Source organism: Telmatherina bonti, assembly GCF_933228915.1.
Source record: "Telmatherina bonti genome assembly, chromosome: 2".
In the NCBI taxonomy this organism is placed as follows: Eukaryota; Metazoa; Chordata; class Actinopteri; order Atheriniformes; family Telmatherinidae; genus Telmatherina; species Telmatherina bonti.
The window spans coordinates 1,053,781-1,074,771 of NC_136620.1; the positions used below are offsets into that span (position 1 = coordinate 1,053,781).

The 20,991-nt window shown below is 46.0% G+C and overlaps 1 protein-coding gene across 1 annotated transcript in view; it reads left to right on the plus strand.

Annotated features, from left to right (window-relative positions):
- Positions 1-20,991, plus strand: part of LOC306770034 (receptor-type tyrosine-protein phosphatase beta-like) — a 270,125-nt gene that overhangs the window by 202,469 nt on the left and 46,665 nt on the right. The window contains exons 7-9 of the mRNA XM_079258804.1: positions 7,939-8,208; positions 19,240-19,506; positions 19,838-20,101. Of these exons, the coding sequence (XP_079114930.1) occupies positions 7,939-8,208; positions 19,240-19,506; positions 19,838-20,101 (801 nt within the window). The remainder of the gene's footprint in view (positions 1-7,938; positions 8,209-19,239; positions 19,507-19,837; positions 20,102-20,991) is intronic.

A 20,991-nucleotide genomic window follows, 5' to 3' on the forward strand; every position in this document is an offset into this window, starting at 1 on the left:
AGGTAGGTTTTATCACTAGTACCTGACCCAGGTAGGTTTTATCACTAGTACCTGACCCAGGTAGGTTTTATCAGTAGTACCTTACCCAGGTAGGTTTTATCACTAGTACCTGACCCAGGTAGGTTTTATCAGTAGTACCTGACCCAGGTAGGTTTTATAACTAGTACCTGACCCAGGTAGGTTTTATCACTAGTACCTGACCCAGGTAGGTTTTATCACAAGTACCTGACCCAGGTACGTTTTATCACTAGTACCTGACCCAGGTACGTTTTATCACTAGTACCTGACCCAGGTAGGTTTTATCACTAGTACCTGACCCAGGTACGTTTTATCACTAGTACCTGACCCAGGTAGATTTTATCACTAGTACCCGACCCAGGTAGGTTTTATCACTGGTACCCGACCCAGGTAGGTTTTATCACTAGTACCCGACCCAGGTAGGTTTTATCACTAGTACCCTGCCCAGGTAGGTTTTATCACTAGTACCTGACCCAGGTAGGTTTTATCACTAGTACCCGACCCAGGTAGGTTTTATCAGTAGTACCTGACCCAGGTAGGTTTTATCACTAGTACCCGACCCAGGCAGGCTTTATCACTAGTACCCTACCCAGGTAGGTTTTATCACTGGTACCTGACCAAGGTAGGTTTTATCACTAGTACCCGACCCAGGTAGGTTTTATCACTAGTACCCTACCCAGGTAGGTTTTATCACTAGTTCCTGACCCAGGTAGGTTTTATCACTAGTACCCGACCCAGGTAGGTTTTATCACTAGTACCCGACCCAGGTAGGTTTTATCACTAGTACCCGACCCAGGTATGTTTTACCACTAGTACCTGACCCAGGTAGGTTTTATCACTAGTTCCTGACCCGGGTAGGTTTTATCAGTAGTACCTGACCCAGGTAGGTTTTATCAGTAGTACCTGACCCAGGTAGGTTTTATCAATAGTACCCGACCCAGGTAGGTTTTATCACTAGTACCCTACCCAGGTAGGTTTTATCACTAGTTCCTGACCCAGGTAGGTTTTATCACTAGTACCCGACCCAGGTAGGTTTTATCACAAGTACCTGACCCAGGTAGGTTTTATCACTAGTACCCGACCCAGGTATGTTTTACCACTAGTACCTGACCCAGGTAGGTTTTATCACTAGTTCCTGACCCGGGTAGGTTTTATCACTAGTACCTGACCCAGGTAGGTTTTATCACTAGTACCCGACCCAGGTAGGTTTTATCACTAGTACCTGACCCAGGTAGGTTTTATCAGTAGTACCTGACCCAGGTAGGTTTTATAACTAGTACCTGACCCTGGTAGGTTTTATCAGTAGTACCTTACCCAGGTAGGTTTTATCACTAGTACCTGACCCAGGTAGGTTTTATCAGTAGTACCTGACCCAGGTAGGTTTTATCACTAGTACCTGACCCAGGTAGGTTTTATCACTAGTACCTGACCCAGGTACGTTTTATCACAAGTACCTGACCCAGGTAGGTTTTATCACAAGTACCTGACCCAGGTACGTTTTATCACTAGTACCTGACCCAGGAAGGTTTTATCACTAGTACCTGACCCAGGTAGGTTTTATCACTAGTACCTGACCCAGGTAGGTTTTATCAGTAGTACCTGACCCAGGTAGGTTTTATAACTAGTACCTGACCCAGGTAGGTTTTATCACTAGTACCTGACCCAGGTAGGTTTTATCACTAGTACCTGACCCAGGTAGGTTGTATCACTAGTACCTGACCCAGGTAGGTTTTATCACTAGTACCCGACCCAGGTAGGTTTTATCACTAGTACCTGACCGAGGTAGGTTTTATCACTAGTACCTGACCCAGGTAGGTTTTATCAGTAGTACCCGACCCAGGTAGGTTTTATCACAAGTACCTGACCCAGGTACGTTTTATCACTAGTACCTGACCCAGGTAGGTTTTATCACAAGTACCTGACCCAGGTACGTTTTATCACTAGTACCTGACCCAGGTACGTTTTATCACTAGTACCCGACCCAGGTACGTTTTATCACTAGTACCCGACCCAGGTAGGTTTTATCACTAGTACCTGACCCAGGTAGGTTTTATCACTGGTACCCGACCCAGGTAGGTTTTATCACTAGTACCCGACCCAGGTAGGTTTTATCACTAGTACCCTACCCAGGTAGGTTTTATCACTAGTACCTGACTCAGGTACGTTTTATGACTAGTACCCGACCCAGGTACGTTTTATCACTAGGACCCGACCCAGGTAGGTTTTATCACTAGTACCCGACCCAGGTAGGTTTTATCACTAGTACCCGACCCAGGTAGGTTTTATCACTAGTACCTGACCCAGGTAGGTTTTATCACTGGTACCCGACCCAGGTAGGTTTTATCACTAGTACCCGACCCAGGTAGGTTTTATCACTAGTACCCGACCCAGGTAGGTTTTATCACTAGTACCTGACCCAGGTAGGTTTTATCACTAGTACCTGACCCAGGTAGGTTTTATCAGTTGTACCTTACCCAGGTATGTTTTACCACTAGTACCTGACCCAGGTACGTTTTATCACTAGTACCCGACCCAGGTACGTTTTATCACTAGTACCCGACCCAGGTAGGTTTTATCACTAGTACCTGACCCAGGTAGGTTTTATCACTGGTACCCGACCCAGGTAGGTTTTATCACTAGTACCCGACCCAGGTAGGTTTTATCACTAGTACCCTACCCAGGTAGGTTTTATCACTAGTACCTGACTCAGGTACGTTTTATGACTAGTACCCGACCCAGGTACGTTTTATCACTAGTACCCGACCCAGGTAGGTTTTATCACTAGTACCCGACCCAGGTAGGTTTTATCACTAGTACCTGACCCAGGTAGGTTTTATCACTAGTACCTGACCCAGGTAGGTTTTATCACTGGTACCCGACCCAGGTAGGTTTTATCACTAGTACCCGACCCAGGTAGGTTTTATCACTAGTACCCGACCCAGGTAGGTTTTATCACTAGTACCTGACCCAGGTAGGTTTTATCAGTTGTACCTTACCCAGGTATGTTTTATCACTAGTTCCTGACCCAGGTAGGTTTTATCACTAGTACCCTACCCAGGTAGGTTTTATCACTAGTACCCGACCCAGGTACATTCTAGCAGTCTGCTTCCTGGGTGTCAAAGGCAGCAGCAGAAACAAAAAAACAAGCTGTTTGGGGGTTTTTGTCCAAAAAACATAAATCCAGGAAACAGTTTGAGTTTTTTTTTTTTTTTTTTTTTTTTTTTGTTCTGTTTTCTTTCTTTTGTTGGGTTTTTTTTTTTGTTTTTTTTTTTTTCTCTCAAAAAATGAAAATAGTAGTCTATATTTTGTTTGATTGGTGGGTGGGACCACAAAGCCTGCCGGTGCAGTGCCCTTCAAAATAAAACTCTGCTCAGCCTGGCATGGTGAAACTAACTTTAATCGTATAAAATAATATTACCTTATCACGTATTGTAAGAACATAAAATGTGTCATACGTGATAGTTTTATCTTTAATAAATAGGTGTGAAACGTATACATGATAGTTTATTGTAAAAACGTGAAACAATTCATTTTATAATGTATTTCATTCAAATCTCGTCAAGCAGAAAGGTTTCTCTTTTGGAAAATGAATTTTGGATTTTTGTACAGAGGACTGTGGGGGAGATCAACAACAGCTGAGTCCGTGACGCGGCACACACTCCCTGTTCACTGTTGGGGCGAGCAGAAAGAAGCGGTTTCAGCCGGCTGTGACATCGGTCTGAGTGGACTGGGTCAGCCTCAGCGCTGTTTCCTTTGTTTACATTCTTACTGTCGGCGTATTTCCAGTGGTTCTGTTGGGTCTGCTAAAGACGTGGGACCTGGTTTGTTCAAAAACTTGGGCTCTCGGCTCTAAAATATAAGACACCCGGTTCAGGGTTTCGTTCAGTCCAAGTGTGCGTGAAGCAAAACCAGCAGTTATCGAAGAGACACAGCGGTTCAGTGCCTTTAGTTCCCTCCAGTTGCAAACATTCATTCATTTTCTAAACCACTGAATCCACTTCAGGGTTGCGTGGAAGCTGGAGCCTATCCTAGCTTGCTTTGGTAACCCAACATCATGTCTCTGGACGGTGGGAGGAAGCCGGAAAACCTCCTCACCCCAGCCGAGGACCAGATCGAACCAGCAACTTTCTTGCTGTGAGGCCACAGTGCTAACCACCGCGCAGCCCTCCAGCTGTAAAATTTTGTTACTCATACTCTGTGTGCATGCGTGCAGCGATGCGTCCGTTTTTTTGTTTCTTCCACAAAATGAATTTCCTGCTTTTTTGTTTTCAAAACAAAAAAAGGAGAAAGAGCTTGTATTATTGTTTCTGCTGGTGCCTTTTACATCCAGGAAAAAGACTGATGAAACGTACCTCGGTTGTTATGCTCAGCTTCTTTTTTGTTTCTTGTTTAGACACACAGTTGGCACCAGGGCATCATGCCCATTAACATCTAATTATGGCTAGAAATTAACTCAGACTGTGTACATTGAATATCAAGGAGAGTAACTCGCCAATTAAAAGAAAAAAAGGTGGTGTTGGCCTTGAAAAAGAGTGCGTAGATATAGTGTTGTTACAAGAGACGCACCGAAATGACACTGAACATGTTAAACTGCGACAGTGTGGCTTTGAGCACACATTCTTCTCCTCATTCACAAGCAAAAACTGGGGGGTGGCGGTTCTTGTTTCATGTTAAATAATCTGTACCTTTTAAACTTACAGACTGTACTAAAGACACTCATGGCAGATATATGCTTATCAGAGCTTATTAGCTGTTATTCATGAGAAGGAATTCACCGTAGTTTCACAGCTATTTTAAGTTAAAGGGGGACCAGCCTGATGGAGGTCTGGACAGAGCTAATGAGCTGAACATATTCTTCAACAGGTTCAGTTCACCCCCTACCTCCAGCCCAACAGACCACACACCCTCCATAAGCCCACTGCTTTCCTGTCACGCCTCCAATCTGTCACCCTGCAGCTCAGTCATGGACCAGAACACAGCTTCATCTCCCTCCACATCAGGACATCCTGAGACCTCCACCTTGTTTGTCTCCTGCAATCAGGTTAAGAAGCAACTTGAGAAACTGAACCAGAACAAGGCTGCAGGTCCAGATGGTGTCAGTCCCAGAGTTCTCAAGACCTGCTCAGAACAACTATGTCCGATTCTCCAGCACCTTTTCAACACCAGTCTGAGACAAAATAGAGTCCCAGTGCTGTGGAAAACCTCCTGCCTTGTTCCAGTGCCTAAAAAAACCCAACCAGCTGAACCAAGTGACTACAGACCAGTTGCCCTGACATCTCACATCATGAAAGTCCTGGAGAGACTCTTACTGGCTCAACAGAGAATCAACAAACTGATCCAGAAAGCTGCTTCTGTGCTTGGAGTAACTCTGGAGCCGCTGGAGCTGATTGTCCAAAGAAGAATGCTGCACAAGCTGATGAAGATGATGGAGGATTCTTCACACCCTCTCCACAACACAGTGATGAAACAACAAAGTGTGTTCAATGAGAGGCTTCTTCAGGTCCGATGTAAGACTGAAAGATACAGAAGATCATTCCTGCCAGCAGCCATCAGCCTCCGGAACAAGGCCTCCTCTAGTTATTATTATTATATACTACAATATTGGATTTCCCTTTGGGGATTAATAAAGTATTTTTCTTTTTTTTTTTTTCATTTCATTCATTTTCATTTCATCTCATTTCATTCATAGGAAATGTGTATTGGCCTCCAGGTCACCACTTTACTTTTCTGACAGAGTTAGGACCAAAACCTGCAGGTTTACCATTAAAAAATATTATTATGGAGGTGACTTTTTGTCTAATGTTGTCTAATGAATCCATTGATTTATAGGCTCCCTATTGACCCCCTTTCTGTCCCGAAACAAACTAAACAGGTTTCTGCTCCTATTGAGGAAGTGGGCTTTCTGGATGTGTGGAGAATACACTTTCTTTTCCAATACACATAAATGTCATACAAGTATTTACTTTTTTGTTCCTAAATATATGCTAAATCAGGTAATCTCGTGTAAAATTGGACATATTGTATCTGATCATGCACCAGTTTATCTGGACATTGCACCTGAAAACTTTAGATAACAGACTAAATACTGGAGGTTGAATCTCTTTATTCTTAAAGATGAAGCATTTGTGGAGTGTTTCACAATAGAATTCAGTCATTTTCTTACTGTTAGCCCACCCACTGCTAGTGACCCATCATTGCTCTGGGGCACAGCTAAGGCCTTTAGTCGGGGACTAATAATTTCCAATACGTCCGGTAAAAAGCGGAAAGCTGAACAAACAGGTATACTGGAAAAGAAGCTCAGTATTTTGGAAACATATCACGTTAGAAATCCAAGTAGAAGGAGCTCAATGCCATCCGATGCTCACTCAATACTTTATTGACACAAACTGCAGCAAATAATGTTAAATTTGAAAAGCAAAAGTTGTTTGAGCACAAAGACAAACTGGACAAATATTTATCTTAAAACAGAAAAGGCTTCCCGAACCATTGTCTCCATTTCTGTCAGCAATGGCTGCTGCTCTAGTAATCCAAATTGAATAAATGCTGTTTTTCTGGAATTCTATAAGACTTTGTACACATCAGAGCTAAGTGACAATGCTCAATAATTAATGAAACCAATATACCACTGTTTGAAAAAAATTAAGCAGGACCTTAAGCATTGGAATTGCCTTCCTGTGTCATGGTTGGGTCAACCTCACTCCTAAAAATAAACATCCTTTTTTGTTCCCTTTATCCAAAGAGAAGTATTCTAATTTTGTTCTCCTACAAGCAAATCCAAAAGATAAAGGCTGGTTTAGCTCCTTTATATTGAATAAAAAGAGGGCTCTCCTAAAAATGTCAATGTTACAGCTCCCTCGTCATTTGGGAGGTTTAAACCTCCCAGATCTTAGAAAATATCAGCTGAGTTCTCGTTTGCTTTATGTTAGAGAATGGGTTGTACAAATTCATCTGTAGTTTGGTTGGACTTAGAAGCTTTACAGTGTACATGTCCCTTGTTAAACTAGCTCTTTTTGAAAGACATGAAAATGGTTTAAAAAATACTTAATCCAATAGCAATCAATACGGCTAGAGTCTGGAGTAGTACAGCGCATTGAAGGGAGAGTTGTGAAAACATCCGGACATGTCTGTCCCCAACAGTAGACAACCCAGACTTTCTCTTGGATAAACTAGATTTGGGTTTAGAAACTGGATTTCTAAGAGTATTTCTTCTGTTGGTTGTCTGTTCTTTGGTTCTTTTGTCATTTACTCAGATTATGCAAAAATTTCAAATAAAGAAGAATATCTTTCTGTTTTTCAGATAAGGAACTTTATGGAAAAAGAAATGTTAGTTAATGGCACTAAGCTTTTGAGGTTGAAAAACTGCTTAGCTGTACATGGGAAGTTGCACTTGGTATGTGTTATAAAATATTGAATACACATTGTGAGAGTGCTCCTCATTCACAAGCACAGGCATGTGACCCAGGACATGGTGTTATGGTTGCAATGTAGCTGCCCATGAACATAAAGGTTGTCCACCAAGACGACCACACGAGCTCCTTTGTCCAGAAGTTGCGCCTTATTTCCTGTTTTCACTTCGTACACCACTTGTAGTCATTACTGCTATACGCAGTTTTATAAAGAGGCCCCAGATCAGGAACCACTACAAGTACGGATGAGCCAGAACTCCAGGTTTGATGTCCACCAGTATCAAGTAGAACCTGGTTATGACAACAGTGTTGGAAATTCAGCATAAATTCTTCTTCTTTTTTCAGATGGTCATGATGGAAACAGGACAAGCACAAATAGATGAAGCAGGGACACTTGAGCAGACAAACACTCAGGCACTATTTAGTAATCTGAAGAAGTACAAAGAATTCTGATGTTCACCATCATGTACTTTGCTGACTGACTGCATGATCCTGATCATTTCTGCTGTTTCAGTTCCAGATTCGGTCTCAGCTCTGTCCATGTCCAGTGACAGCAGCACACTGCAGCTCAGCTGGTCACCCCCCAAAGGTGACTGGGAAAACTACAACGTCTTGCTGATGAATGACTCTGAGGTTCTGGTGAACCGGACCATCAGTAAACACAGCAAGAAGCTGGCCCTCCCTGTGGATAGTCTGGGCCTGGTACCAGGACGCCTCTACACTGTAGAACTCACAGTGTACAGTGGGATTCTGGGGAACACAGCCCGCTGCAGCAACCGACTTGGTCAGTCATCATTTTAACTGTTTTCATTGACTGTAAACTCCAAAGTTCCCAGTCCAGTCCAAATCGTAGACAGAAGCAGAACCGGGAAAGAACAACAAAAATTCCTATTGGAAACAGTTTGGTTGTGCCATTTTAGAAAAATTCCCAAATTTTCAGGAAAATTATTTAACAAAGAAAAATGCTTGATGCCTGATTTTACAGGAACACCTGGACAGGTTGCCAGTCCATTACAGAGCCACCCAGAGAGACAACCATTCATTCACACTCACTCCAGGAGAACATTTGGAGTAACCCGTTTAACCTAACATGCATGTCTTTGCAGACATATGGAGAACATGCAAACTCCACACAGAAAGGCTGACATTTAACCCCCCCCCCAAATCAGCAACCTTCTTGCTGTGAGACTTGTGTCCCATTGTGGGCCTGGGCTTTGTAAAACCTAAATATTGCAATGAAAAGTGCAATAACAAACAGGCAGATTTGTCAAAATGGCAAAAATGACATGGAAACATTTCCTCAAAATATGTGCACTGCACATCATTTAGAACTCGCTCATGAGTTTATTGTGAGATGAAAGAGACAGAAATCCTTTTACAAATGAAGAGAGCCGAATACCCGCTATCCTTGATAGCAAACAACAGCAAGTGCAGAGTTATCCAAGGAATTTGAAAAAGAAATGAAGGATAAAGGCTAAAAGTTGGAGAGGAACTGTAGGAATCCTCCACAAAAACTAGAAAATCATGAAGCAATGCTATCTGGCTACCATTTAGCTAGAATAAGTTAATTACAAGAATTATGGCTTATGTGCTAAACACCATTCATTCATTCATTCTTTCATTCATTTTCTAAACCGCTTATTCCAATGCAGGGTCGCGGGGAAGCTGGAGCCTATCCCAGCTGGCTTAGGGCGACAGGCAGGGTACACCCTGGACAGCTCGCCAGTCCATCACAGGGTGTGCTAAACACCATTAAATAGAAATACCTGCAGATGTTAATAATTATAATTCATATTAATAATTTATTATTTAATATTATATAAATATTTGGGGGAAAATGTAGTGGAATGCAGTTATTCTGTAATATGTGTGATATATGTAATATATAGATGTATGCAAGGATTAATACAGACAACACTGTCCAGCTTTAACATTAATGATCTTCAATTAGCGGAAATAATGATTTGATGACCCTATCATAAAATATATGTATGGTTATGAAAAAAATTACATTTTAAAAAACCTTGATTTTTGTCTTGTCCAGCATTAAAGCAGCAGAATGATTATCTGGATGCTGTTCTGCTGGGCACATTTACTTTACCAAGAGGAGCTTTTTAGACATAATGTTCTCCTTGATATTGTGGACCTGCTGACCTCGACTCGGGACGTTGTGGGTCAGTGGAAGGAATAATTCCAAGACCTCCTCAATCCTACCAACATGTCTTCCGATGAGGAAGCAGAGCTGGGGGACTCAGGGGTGGACTCTCCTATCTCTGGTGCTGAAGTCACTGAGGTGGTCAAAAAGCTCCTTGATGGCAAGGTCCCGGGGGTGGATGAGATCCGCCCGGAGTTCCTTAAGGCTCTGGATGCTGTGGGGCTGTCCTGGCTGACAAGGCTGCCCTTTATCACTGATTCTGTTCATAACTTATATGGACAGAATTTCTAGGCGCAGCCGAGGTGTTGAGGGGATCCGACTTGGTGGCCTCAGGATTGGGTCCCTGCTTTTTGCAGATGACGTGGTCCTGTTGGCTTCATCTGGTCGTGATCTCCAGCTCTCACTTGAGCGATTCACGGCCGAGTGTGAAGCGGCTGGGATGAGAATCAGCACCTCCAAATCTGAGACCATGGTCCTCAGCCGGAATAGGGTGGATTGCCCTCTCCGGGTCGGGAGTCAGGTCCTGCCTCAAGTGGAGGAGTTTAAATATCTCGGGGTCTTGTTCACGAGTGAGGGAAGGATGGAGCGTGAGATGGACAGACGGATCGGTGCGGCGTCTGCAGTAATGCGGACTCTGCGCCGGTCTGTCGTGGTGAAGAAGGAGCTGAGCCAGAAGGCGAAGCTCTCCATTTACCAGTCGATCTACGTTCCTACCCTCACCTATGGTCATGAGCTGTGGGTCGTGACTGAAAGAAGGAGATCTCGTATACAGGCGGCTGAAATGAGTTTCCTCTGCAGGGTGGCCGGGCTCTCCCTTAGAGATAGGGTGAGGAGCTCGGTCATCCGGGAGGAGATCAGAGTAGAGCCGCTGCTCCTCCGCATCGAGAGGAACCAGTTGAGGTGGCTCGGGCATCTGGTCAGGATGCCTCCTGGACCTCCCTGGTGAGGTGTTCCAGGCACGTCCCTCTGGGAGGAGACCCCGGGGAAGACCCAGGACACGCTGGAGGGATTATATCTCTCGGCTGGCCTGGGAACGCCTCGGGATCCCCCCCGCAGAGTTGGAAAATGTGGCTGGGGAGAGGGAAGTCTGGGCTTCCCTGCTTAGGCTGCTGCCCCCGCGACCCGACTCCGGATAAGCGGCACAAAGACGAGACAAGTAGACCCAACAAATGAACATATGGAACAATTTAGGTTAACCCATTTCAGTCAGTGTGTAATGGCTAGTGAATATTGGAATCAAGACCAAGACCATAAACTGATCAGGAGATGTGTTTCTGTGATGGGGAGGAGGGTGGACACTGTGGGAGAGATCCTGGAGAGAAGGATGAGGTCTCTCATGCAGGGCATCCTGAGTAACACCAGGTACCCACTACACCAATGTCTGTCTGCTCAGAAGAGCAAGCACAGTGACAGGCTTCTCTCCCTACGGTGTAGAACGGAACGGTTCAGGAAGTCGTTCCTTCCTGCTACTATAAGACTGTATAACAGCTCAGTCTGATCATGTGCACTTTTTATTACTATTGATAGTAACTTTTAACTTTTTAACCTGTACTGAATGTGAATTTGTGTGAATGTACAGCTGCTGGACACTTGAATTTCCCCTATGGGGGATTAATAAAGTATCTATCTATCTATCTATCTATCTATCTATCTATCTATCTATCTATCTAGACCAGAGCTACTTGATTGACAATATATTTAATAGTGATGATCTTCTTGAAACTTCGGGAATGAAGGATTGCCAAGAAAAAAAAACTGCCAAACAGAGAAGACCGGATGCCAACGTGAATATGCTCAAGGGAAAATGTGTAAATCTTGACACACTCACATGTGAGCTGAAGAAGCGTCTAGAATCGGAAAAGAATCCAAGTCTTGAGCAAGGTTTGAGCAATCCCAGAGGGGCCAGAGGCAGAAAGCGCAGTCAGGTTCAGATCCAGATTCAGAGCAGGTCATATCAGTCCAGGAGGGGCCAAAGACAGGAAGCAGTTACAAAACCAGGCTAGAGACAGGAGTTAATGCTGACCAGCAGATCATCTGGCAGAGTACTGAGGGTTGCATGGTGTTTAAGAAGGGAGTGGAAAAGGTGAAGAAGATTTGAGTTGATTGATGATAATTGCAGTGAGTAGGAAGCATACGTAAAAAAGGCAGGAGTCGGCGAGGCAGACCAGAACCATGACACAGTGAGCTCCATGAAGCTTTCAGCACATGCACAACAGTAAAGCACCAGGTCCAGATGGTTACCAGCTGAATTCTCCAAAGTATTCTGGACAACACTGGCTCCCACTTTTTACAACATGGTATTAGAAATAAAGGACAAATAAACAATACCCTCCAATATGATCTTAGCTAATATTTCAGTACTATTAAAAGCAGGAAAAGACCCTACACTCCCATCCAGTTATCGTCCAATTTCATGAATAAACGTAGATCTCAAAATAATCAGCAAAGCTCTAGCCAGAAGGATAGAAAAAATAACCCCTTCCATTATTCACGCTGATCAAACAGGCTTTATAAAAGGTAGACATTCATACTCTAACATGCGCAGATTAATTAGCATTATAGACTATTCGACCCAACCTAATCTGGAGTCCACAGTTATTAATTTAGACGCAGAAAAAGCTTTTGACCACATAAAGTGGAAATTTACATTTGCAACTTTAAATACACTTGGGTTTGGCTCATCGTTTATTGACTGGATTGAAATATTCTACAGCAGCCCAAATGCATGTGTAAAGACTAATGATCAAATCTCTCCAAACTTCTGCTTACAGAGAGGCACCAGACAGGGCTGCCCACTTTCTCCATCACTCTTTGCCATTTTTATCGAACCCTTGGCAGCTGCCATAAGACAGAATAAAGAAATCAAAGGAATTTGTGCTAAACATATAGAACAATATAGAACATAAAATAAGTCTTTATGCTGATGACATTTTGCTTTTCCTTCACAACTCACAAACAACTCTTCATCAGACAATCACACTCATTAATAAATTTTCTTTAATATCAGACTATTCTATTAACTGGTTAAAGACTACAGCAATGCCCATTAACTGTGACTTTAAAAACACATGTAACACCACTATACAGTCAGGAAACATTAGGTATTTAGGTATAATAATCTCTCCCAGACAAACAAAATTACTTAAACTAATTACGACCAACTGTTAAAAACAGTAAAGGATAACCTCTCAAGGTGGAACCGCTTGCCCATATCACTTATGGGGAGAGTTCCCATCATTAAAATGATGGTTCTACCTAAAGTTAATTATCTCTTCTCAATGATCCCCACCAAACCATCCTCCATCCATCCATCCATCCATCCATCTTCTGCCGCTTATCCGGGGTCGGGTCGCGGGGGCAGCAGCCGTCGTGGTAAATGGAGAGCTTCGCCTTCTGGCTCAGCTCCTTCTTCACCACGACAGACCGGCGCAGAGTCCGCATTACTGCAGACACCGCACCGATCCGTCTGTCGATCTCGCACTCCATCCTTCCCTCGCTTGTGAACAAGACCCCGAGATATTTAAACTCCTCCACTTGCGGCAGGACCTGACTCCCGACCCGGAGAGGGCAATCCACCCTATTCCGGCTGAGGACCATGGTCTCAGATCTGGAGGTGATGATTCTCATCCCAGCCGCTTCACACTCGGCCGTGAATCGCTCAAGCGAGAGCTGGAGATCACGACCAGATGAAGCCAACAGGACCACATCATCCGCAAAAAGCAGGGACCCAATCCTGAGGCCACCAAGTCGGATCCCCTCAACACCTCGGCTGCACCTAGAAATTCTGTCCATATAAGTTATGAACAGAATCGGTGATAAAGGGCAGCCTTGGCGGAGTCCAACCCTCACTGGAAACGGATCCGACTTACTGCCGGCAATGCGGACCAAGCTCTGACACCTGTCGTACAGGGACCGGACAGCTCGTACAAGGGGGTCCGGTACCCCATACTCCCGGAGTACCCCCCACAGGAGCCCCCGGGGGACACGGTCGAACGCCTTCTCCAGGTCCACAAAGCACATGTAGACTGGTTGGGCAAACTCCCATGCCCCCTCCAGGACCCCAAAGAGGGTATAGAGCTGGTCCACTGTTCTGCAACCAGGACGAAAACCACACTGCTCCTCCTCAATCCAAGATTCGACTATCCGGCGGACCCTCCTCTCCAGGACCCCTGAATAGACCTTACCAGGGAGGCTGAGGAGTGTGATTCCCCTGTAATTGGAACACACCCTCCGGTCCCCCTTCTTAAAAAGGGGGACCACCACCCCAGTCTGCCAATCCAGCGGTACTGCCCCCGATGTCCACGTGATGCTGCAGAGGCGTGTCAGCCAGGACAGCCCCACAGCATCCAGAGCCTTAAGGAACTCCGGGCGGATCTCATCCACCCTTGCCGCCAAGGACCTTTTTGACCACCTCAGCAACTTCAGCCCCAGAGATAGGAGAGTCCACCCCTGAGTGGATGACCAAGCTCCAACACGTCCTCGAAGTATTCCCCCCACCAACCCACAACGTCCCGAGTTGAGGTCAGCAGCTCCCCATCTCCACTGTACACAGTATTGATGGAGCACTGCTTCCCCCTCCTGAGCCGCCGGACGGTGGACCAGAATTGCCTTGATGCCATCCAGAAGTCTTTCTCCATGGCCTCGCCGAACTCCTCCCATGCCCGAGTTTTTGTCTCGGCAACAGCCGAAGCCGCATGCCGCTTAGCCCGTCGGTACCCATCAGCTGCCTCCAGAGTCCCACAGGCCAAGAAGGCCCGATAGGACTCCTTCTTCAGCTTGACGGCATCCCTCCCTGTTGGTGTCCACCAACGAGTCCTGGGATTACCGCCACGACAGGCACCAACGACCTTACAGCCACAGCTCCGGCCGGCCGCCTCAGCAATAGAGGCACGGAACACAGCCCATTCGGACTCAATGTCCCCCGCCTCACTCGGGACATGGTTGAAGCTCTGCTGAAGGTGGGAGTTGAAGCTCGCTCTGACGGGGGACTCAGCCAGACGTTCCCAGCAGACCCTCACAACACGTTTGGGCCTGCCAGCTCTGACCGGCTTCCTCCCCCACCATCTGAGCCAACTCACCACCAGGTGGTGATCAGTTGAAGCTCCGCCCCCCTCTTCACCCGAGTGTCCAAGGCATGTGGCCGCAGGTCCGACGATACGACTACAAAGTCGATCATGGAACTGCGGCCCAGGGAGTCCTGATGCCAGGTGTACATATGGACACTCTTATGCTGGAACATGGTGTTCGTTATGGACAATCCATGATGAGCACAGAAGTCCAATAACAAAACGCCATTTGGGTTCAGAGGGGGGGGGGGGACCATGCCTCCCAATCACTCCCCTCCAGGTCTCACTGTCATTGCCCACGTGAGCATTGAAGTCCCCTAGCAGAACTATGGAGTCCCCAGAAGGAGCACCCTCCAGCACTCCCTCCAAGGACTCCAGAAAGGGTGGGTACTCTGAACTGCTGTTCGGTGCATAAGCACAGACAACAGTCAGGACCCGTCCCCCCACCTGGAGGCGGAGGGAAACTACCCTTTCATCCACTGGGGTAAACCCCAACGTGCAGGCACCAAGCTGGGGGCTGATGAGAATGCCCACACCTGCTCGGCGCCTCTCACCGTGAGCAACTCCAGAGTGGAAGAAGGTCCAGCCCCTCTCGAGGGTTCTGGTTCCAGAGCCCAAGCCATGCGTCGAGGTGAGTCCAACTATATCTAGTCGGAACCGCTCAACCTCGCGCACAAGCTCAGGCTCCTTCCCCACCAGAGAGGTGACGTTCCACGTCCCTAGAGCCAGCCTCTGCAGCCGGGGATCGGACCGCCAGGGTCCCCGCCCCTTGCTGCCGCCCAGCTCACATTGCACCCGACCCCTACGGCTCCTCCCGCAGATGGTGAGCCCACGGGAGGTGGGGCCCATGTAACCCTTTCGGGCTGAGCCCGACCGGGCCCCATGGGCGAAGGCCCGGCCACCAGACGCTCGCTCTCGTACCCCGCCTCCAGGCCTGGCTCCAGAGGGGGGTCCCGGTAACCCGCGTCTGGGCAAGGGAACATTCATGCCCAGGTTGGTCGTCATCATAGAGGTCGATGAGCCGTGCTTGGTCTGGTCCCTCCCCTAGACACCTGTTTGCCATGGGTGACCCTACCAGGGGCATAAAGCCCCCGACAACATAGCTGCTGGGATCTTCAGGACGCACAAACCCCTCCACCACGATAAGGTGACGGCTCAGGGAGGGGGCAAACCATCCTCCACTTGGTTTAAATCATTAGACTCCCACATATCCAAAGTTCTCTGAAGAAACAAGCCGTTAGTCTAAAAACTTTACAACAGACCAAAGACAGAGGTGGGTTGGACCTGCCTAATTTTTATCATTATTTTTTATGTAACAGGCTGCAATGCATCTCCAAGTGGCTCAAACAGTGTTTCTCTAGATGAGCCATAGCTAGATGTAGAGCAAGCATTGTGTGAAGACTTAGTCATCTCTGATTTACGTTTCATCAGCTCAACTGTCAAGTCTCATAAGTGTTTTAAAAGCATTATACATCAGCTCCTCTCTAAGGCCTTGGTGGGAATTCGTGAAAGTGACCAAATCTGCACTTATTCCATGTAAGCTCACACCCATCTGGAACAATCCTGACTTCCTGCAAAACAAAAAATTGATGAACTTCACTCAGTGAAAGAATAAAGGAGTAAAGCAGTTAGAACATAAAATAGAAAATGGAAACTTTCTGTCATTACTTCACGATATGAAATCAGCAGCACCACATTCCTGGAATACCATCCATCCATCCATCCATCTTCTGCTGCTTATCTGGGGTCGGGTCGCCGGGGCAGCAGTCTAAGCAGGGAAGCCCAGACTTCCCTCTCTCCAGCCACATTTGCCAACTCTGCGGGGGGATTCCGAGGCGTTCCCAGGCCAGCCGAGAGATATAATCCCTCCAGCGTGTCCTGGGTCTTCCCCGGGGTCTCCTCCCAGAGGGTGTGAAAAAAAAAAGAAGTATCTCTACACTTCACCTAAAGGGGGAAGGAAAACACACCTCTAAAAGCGTCTATGAACGTCTCTTCTTCCGTTCTCAGAGGGATTGCCCAAGGCCACTGGGAAACCGAATCCAGCTCCAAACAGATGGGCGGATGGGCGGGGGTCAATTTCCACCGATCCTAGTAGACATCCTCTCCATATTGTTCTGGGGACCAGCTCCGGGACCTCCGCCAAATGACCAGTTTGGGGCTAGACTGGTATCCTGCTTACGGTTGAGTCCAGTCAGTGCAAGAGTCTGTTCACTGCAAGCTTGGCCCATTCCGTTACAGAATTCTGGCTTTGTTTTGGGTCAAGCTAAGATTCGTTTGGCTCAGTTTTGAGTCCTCAGTGGTCTCAGTCGAACTCTGAAACAGCAGAATTGAGGGTCCGTTTCCACCAAAACCAAGCAACAGCTTTTCCATGATGTTTCCCACTTACAGATGAACTCCAAAAGCACAACCAGCCACCAGGTCGGGCAAGACTGACATCCAGTCGCGGTCCAGTACTGTCACGCATTAGTTTGAGTGCTAGTTGCTCGGCATAGTCCATCACAGATCATCGAAAATTTGTGACACACCAGGAAACCGCACACACCAAACAGCAGAAACCCAATTATCCTGAATCCAATTGTGTAGAAATCCACAGAAAGAAGCCACAGGCACATGACCTACATCACGTATCCAGCAGCATGCAATCTGGCGGGACCTGCAGGCTCCCTTTCGCCCGTTCTTTGGGGAAAAAAGATTTGATGAGTTGCATTGAGAGACCAGCTGACCACATCCATGATTTAAATTTGGAAGGAAATGGAGAAGAGGCTCAGATACATAGACTAACAATACAAAGAAGCAGCAGGTCAGAGTGGGAAGGAGAGAAAAAGCCTCGTCTTCTCCAAGAGCAGGAAGCCAAAAAAAAAAAAAAAGAAAAATTATACGGTTATGTGGCTCACTTAAAAAGCACAAGAAACATATTATGTTGCAGCTAACTTACTGCGTGGCGCTCCTTCACTCCCGCTCAGCAAAGCTGCCAGAGGTCCTTTTGCTAAAAGAAAGAGGTCCAACTCTTATTATTTTTACAGGCATGAAACTGAAACTTACATATTTGCATACAGGGATTGTCTATAGTGACACACATCGCACTCTAACAAATATAATTGATTTGAACAAAGTACCAACGTGTTTTTATATCTTTTTTTCTGCTGTAATGAACAACGACACAAGACAATAAAAATGTATCAAAGTAAAAGTATCAAATCAATCAAATCAAGTCAAAGATACTTTATATATCTTCGAGGGGAAATTCAAGGTTCAAGCCAGCTTGTCCAAGGTTTAACATACAGACATTTAATATTTACAGAACTGAACTGAAGCTTAGGCCCTGCAGCCAGTTTTACCGGCTTATAAATGTGGAAAAGATGACATGAGGAAGGATGGGTGGGTGTTGAAAAAAAAAGAAGTATCTTTACACTTCGCCTAAAGGGGGAAGGATAAAGATGCAACTAAAAAACACACCTCTAAACATAAGCACAAATTGCGACAATAGACAACACACAATATGGGAGGGGGGTGGGTGGGGTCTCCCAGACAGCCAAGTGAGGTTGCAGCCAGCCAAGCAGCGCGCCCATCCAACTCGTCATCCGTGAGTGGAGGGAGGGGCGAGGTCCGGAGAAGGCAGTGAAAGATAGGAGAGTGTGTCTGTAGCAGTGTGTGTGTGTGTGTGTGTGTGTGTGTTCAGTGAGTGAGTCTGTGAACTTTCCACAGTTCATCTGTGCCACCTGATGTAAATGCAGCCTTGAGAGCTGAGTTCAGTTTAAGTATCATTGTGATCCAAAATATATAGTGGAGTAAAAGTAGAAGAAGGCGAGAAAAAGTAATACTTCAATAAAGTAGAGATACAACATTTTACTACTTAAGTACAGTCGTGAAGTAGTTCTACTTTGTTATTATACATCTATACTCGAACCTTGCCTTCTCCTTCCCGGTGCCTTATTTTGTTGTGGTGAAAATAGGTCCTTACCAAACATTCCTGCTTCAGTACATCCTGCATTTGGGTTCAAACCACACCTGTCTCATCTTTATTATGGATTTTATATTACTGTGCTCTTATTTCCTCTTATTGTTTCTTAAGGTTATTTAATTTTGGTTTTAACTCCAGTTATGGCGATCCTCTACACAGTGGGTTCTGCTTGCTTGGTCCGAGGTTTGTTTCCGTGGTGATTGTCCCTGTCTGGTTAGCAGAGAGTCTGACCCTGTAGCTTTATGGCTGTGGGGTGGACCCCAGCCTCCCTCAGTCCACACCAGGGCTGGTTCTAGGACTGTGCTCTGTCTTTGTGTTTGTGTGCATATAACAGTGAAAGAGTGAAAAAGAAAATAAAAGTTTTTAAATTGCTATCTTGAGGCTTTATGCTCATGTGCATGACTTATGTAATTATTATGTAAAGCACTTTGTGTTGCCTCTGGCAGAAAAGACCTTTAAAATGGTTTGATTTGATTTGATACAGTCTATGATTTTAAGACATAGAATGAGGAAGTGATGAGGCAGCTGCAACTGTGACTGATTGATAGATTTGCATTAAGTTCTGATTTAAAACAACAGTGTTGAGATGGCACCAGGGGTACATGTTCACCTCTCTGACCTCTGTCATCACAGCTCCAGCTAAGGTTGGTTGGCTGAAGGTCTCCAACCTCGGATCTACTGACAGTTTGCATACTCAGTGGGAACCAGCCTCCGGAGATCTGGATTCATATTGCGTCCTGCTGGTCCATGACAGTAGCATCATCAAGAACCAGAGTGTGGCGGCAGACACAGGCAGCATCAGTTTCCAGTCCCTCAGACCAGGAGCTCTGTACAAGGTGGTGGTCACCACCATCAAAGCCGGACTCGCCTCCAGACAGAGTGTAGCGGAGGAACGTACAAGTGAGTCCAACCAGGACACTGTACAGTTTGACAGAACACAAATAACTCAGGGATGGATGGATAATAGATGGAAGGGTAGATGGATGGATGGATGGATGGATGAATAAGTCCCCACACCGAGCAGGACAACTGACTTTCCAACCTAAAGGAAAGAAAGAATCAAGAGGAATCTGGGAAAGACTTTTTGCCTTTTTGCATTCAGCAGGAGGTGATCGGTCACCTTCACCGGCAGGAGGTGATCGGTCACCTTCACCGGCAGGAGGTGATCGGTCACCTTCACCGGCAGGAGGTGATCGGTCACCTTCATCAGTTGCGTCTCCGTCTCCTCCAGTTCCAGCTGCAGTCAGCGATGTCCGAGTCAGCAACAATGGCCGTACAGACTTTGTGACCGTGTCCTGGAGGCAGGCTGTGGGTGAGGTGGACAGCTACCTTGTCATCCTGATGGACAAAGAGAGGACGCTTCACACCCTTGCCGTGTCCAAGTCCAACCCAAGCTGTGTCTTCAACTCACTGGTGCCTGGGCGTCTCTACAACATCTCCATCAGTACCTGCAGCGGTCGGTACCAGAACCCAACTTTTATCCAGGAGAGAACACGTGAGTCCAGTTTCTAGTTTCTAGTCTGTTTCAGGTTTTCAGTCCGTCTGAGAACCTTCATGTCTCTGTTTCTGGTTACTGACAGGTTCATCAGAACCCTCTGAACTATCAGGTTCACACAGTAAACTAGCATAGATATTGCTGAAGGATGGGGAGAGGAGGAGGAGAGAGACAAGGAGGTGTAGGGTGAAGAGGAGGAGAAGTAAAGGCATATTAGGAGAAGAGAGGAGGATGAGGAGAGGAAGAAATCAGGAGGGCTAAGAATGAGGCATGTAAGGAAAGGACGATAACAGAGGGAGGAAAAAGGGAACATGAAGGAAAAGATGACTGGAGGAAGCCGAGAAGATGAGGAGGAAGAAAGGAAAAAGGAGGTGGAGGAAGAAGAGGAACAGAAGGAGAGGAAGAAAGACAACAGAAGAAGATAGGAGGGAGAAGAAGACAAGGAGTCGAGGAAAACAGGAGATATTATAAGAGAAGGAAAGGAAAAGTAGGTAAAGGAGGAAGGGGAAGAAAAGAGGAGGATAACTGGAATGAGCCAGAATGAGATAAGGAGGATTAGAAAAGGAGGAGAGTAAGATGACGAATATAAGAGGAAGAGGAGAGAAGAGATGGACGACCACAGAGGTGAAAAGAGGTGGAGGAAAAGAAGAGGATTAGAGGAAGTGAGGGGGAGGAGTAGAAGAGGAAGAGTCCAAAATGTAGTGGAGGCAGAATCAGTTATTTTTAATCCTACTTTTATACTGACAGAAAGGTAAACATGTAAACAGGTAAACATGTAAACAGGTAAACAGGTAAACAGGTAAACATGTAAACAGGTAAACAGGTAAACAGGTAAACATGTAAACAGGTAAACAGGTAAACAGTAGTTGAACTCGCTCTGGTGAACGATG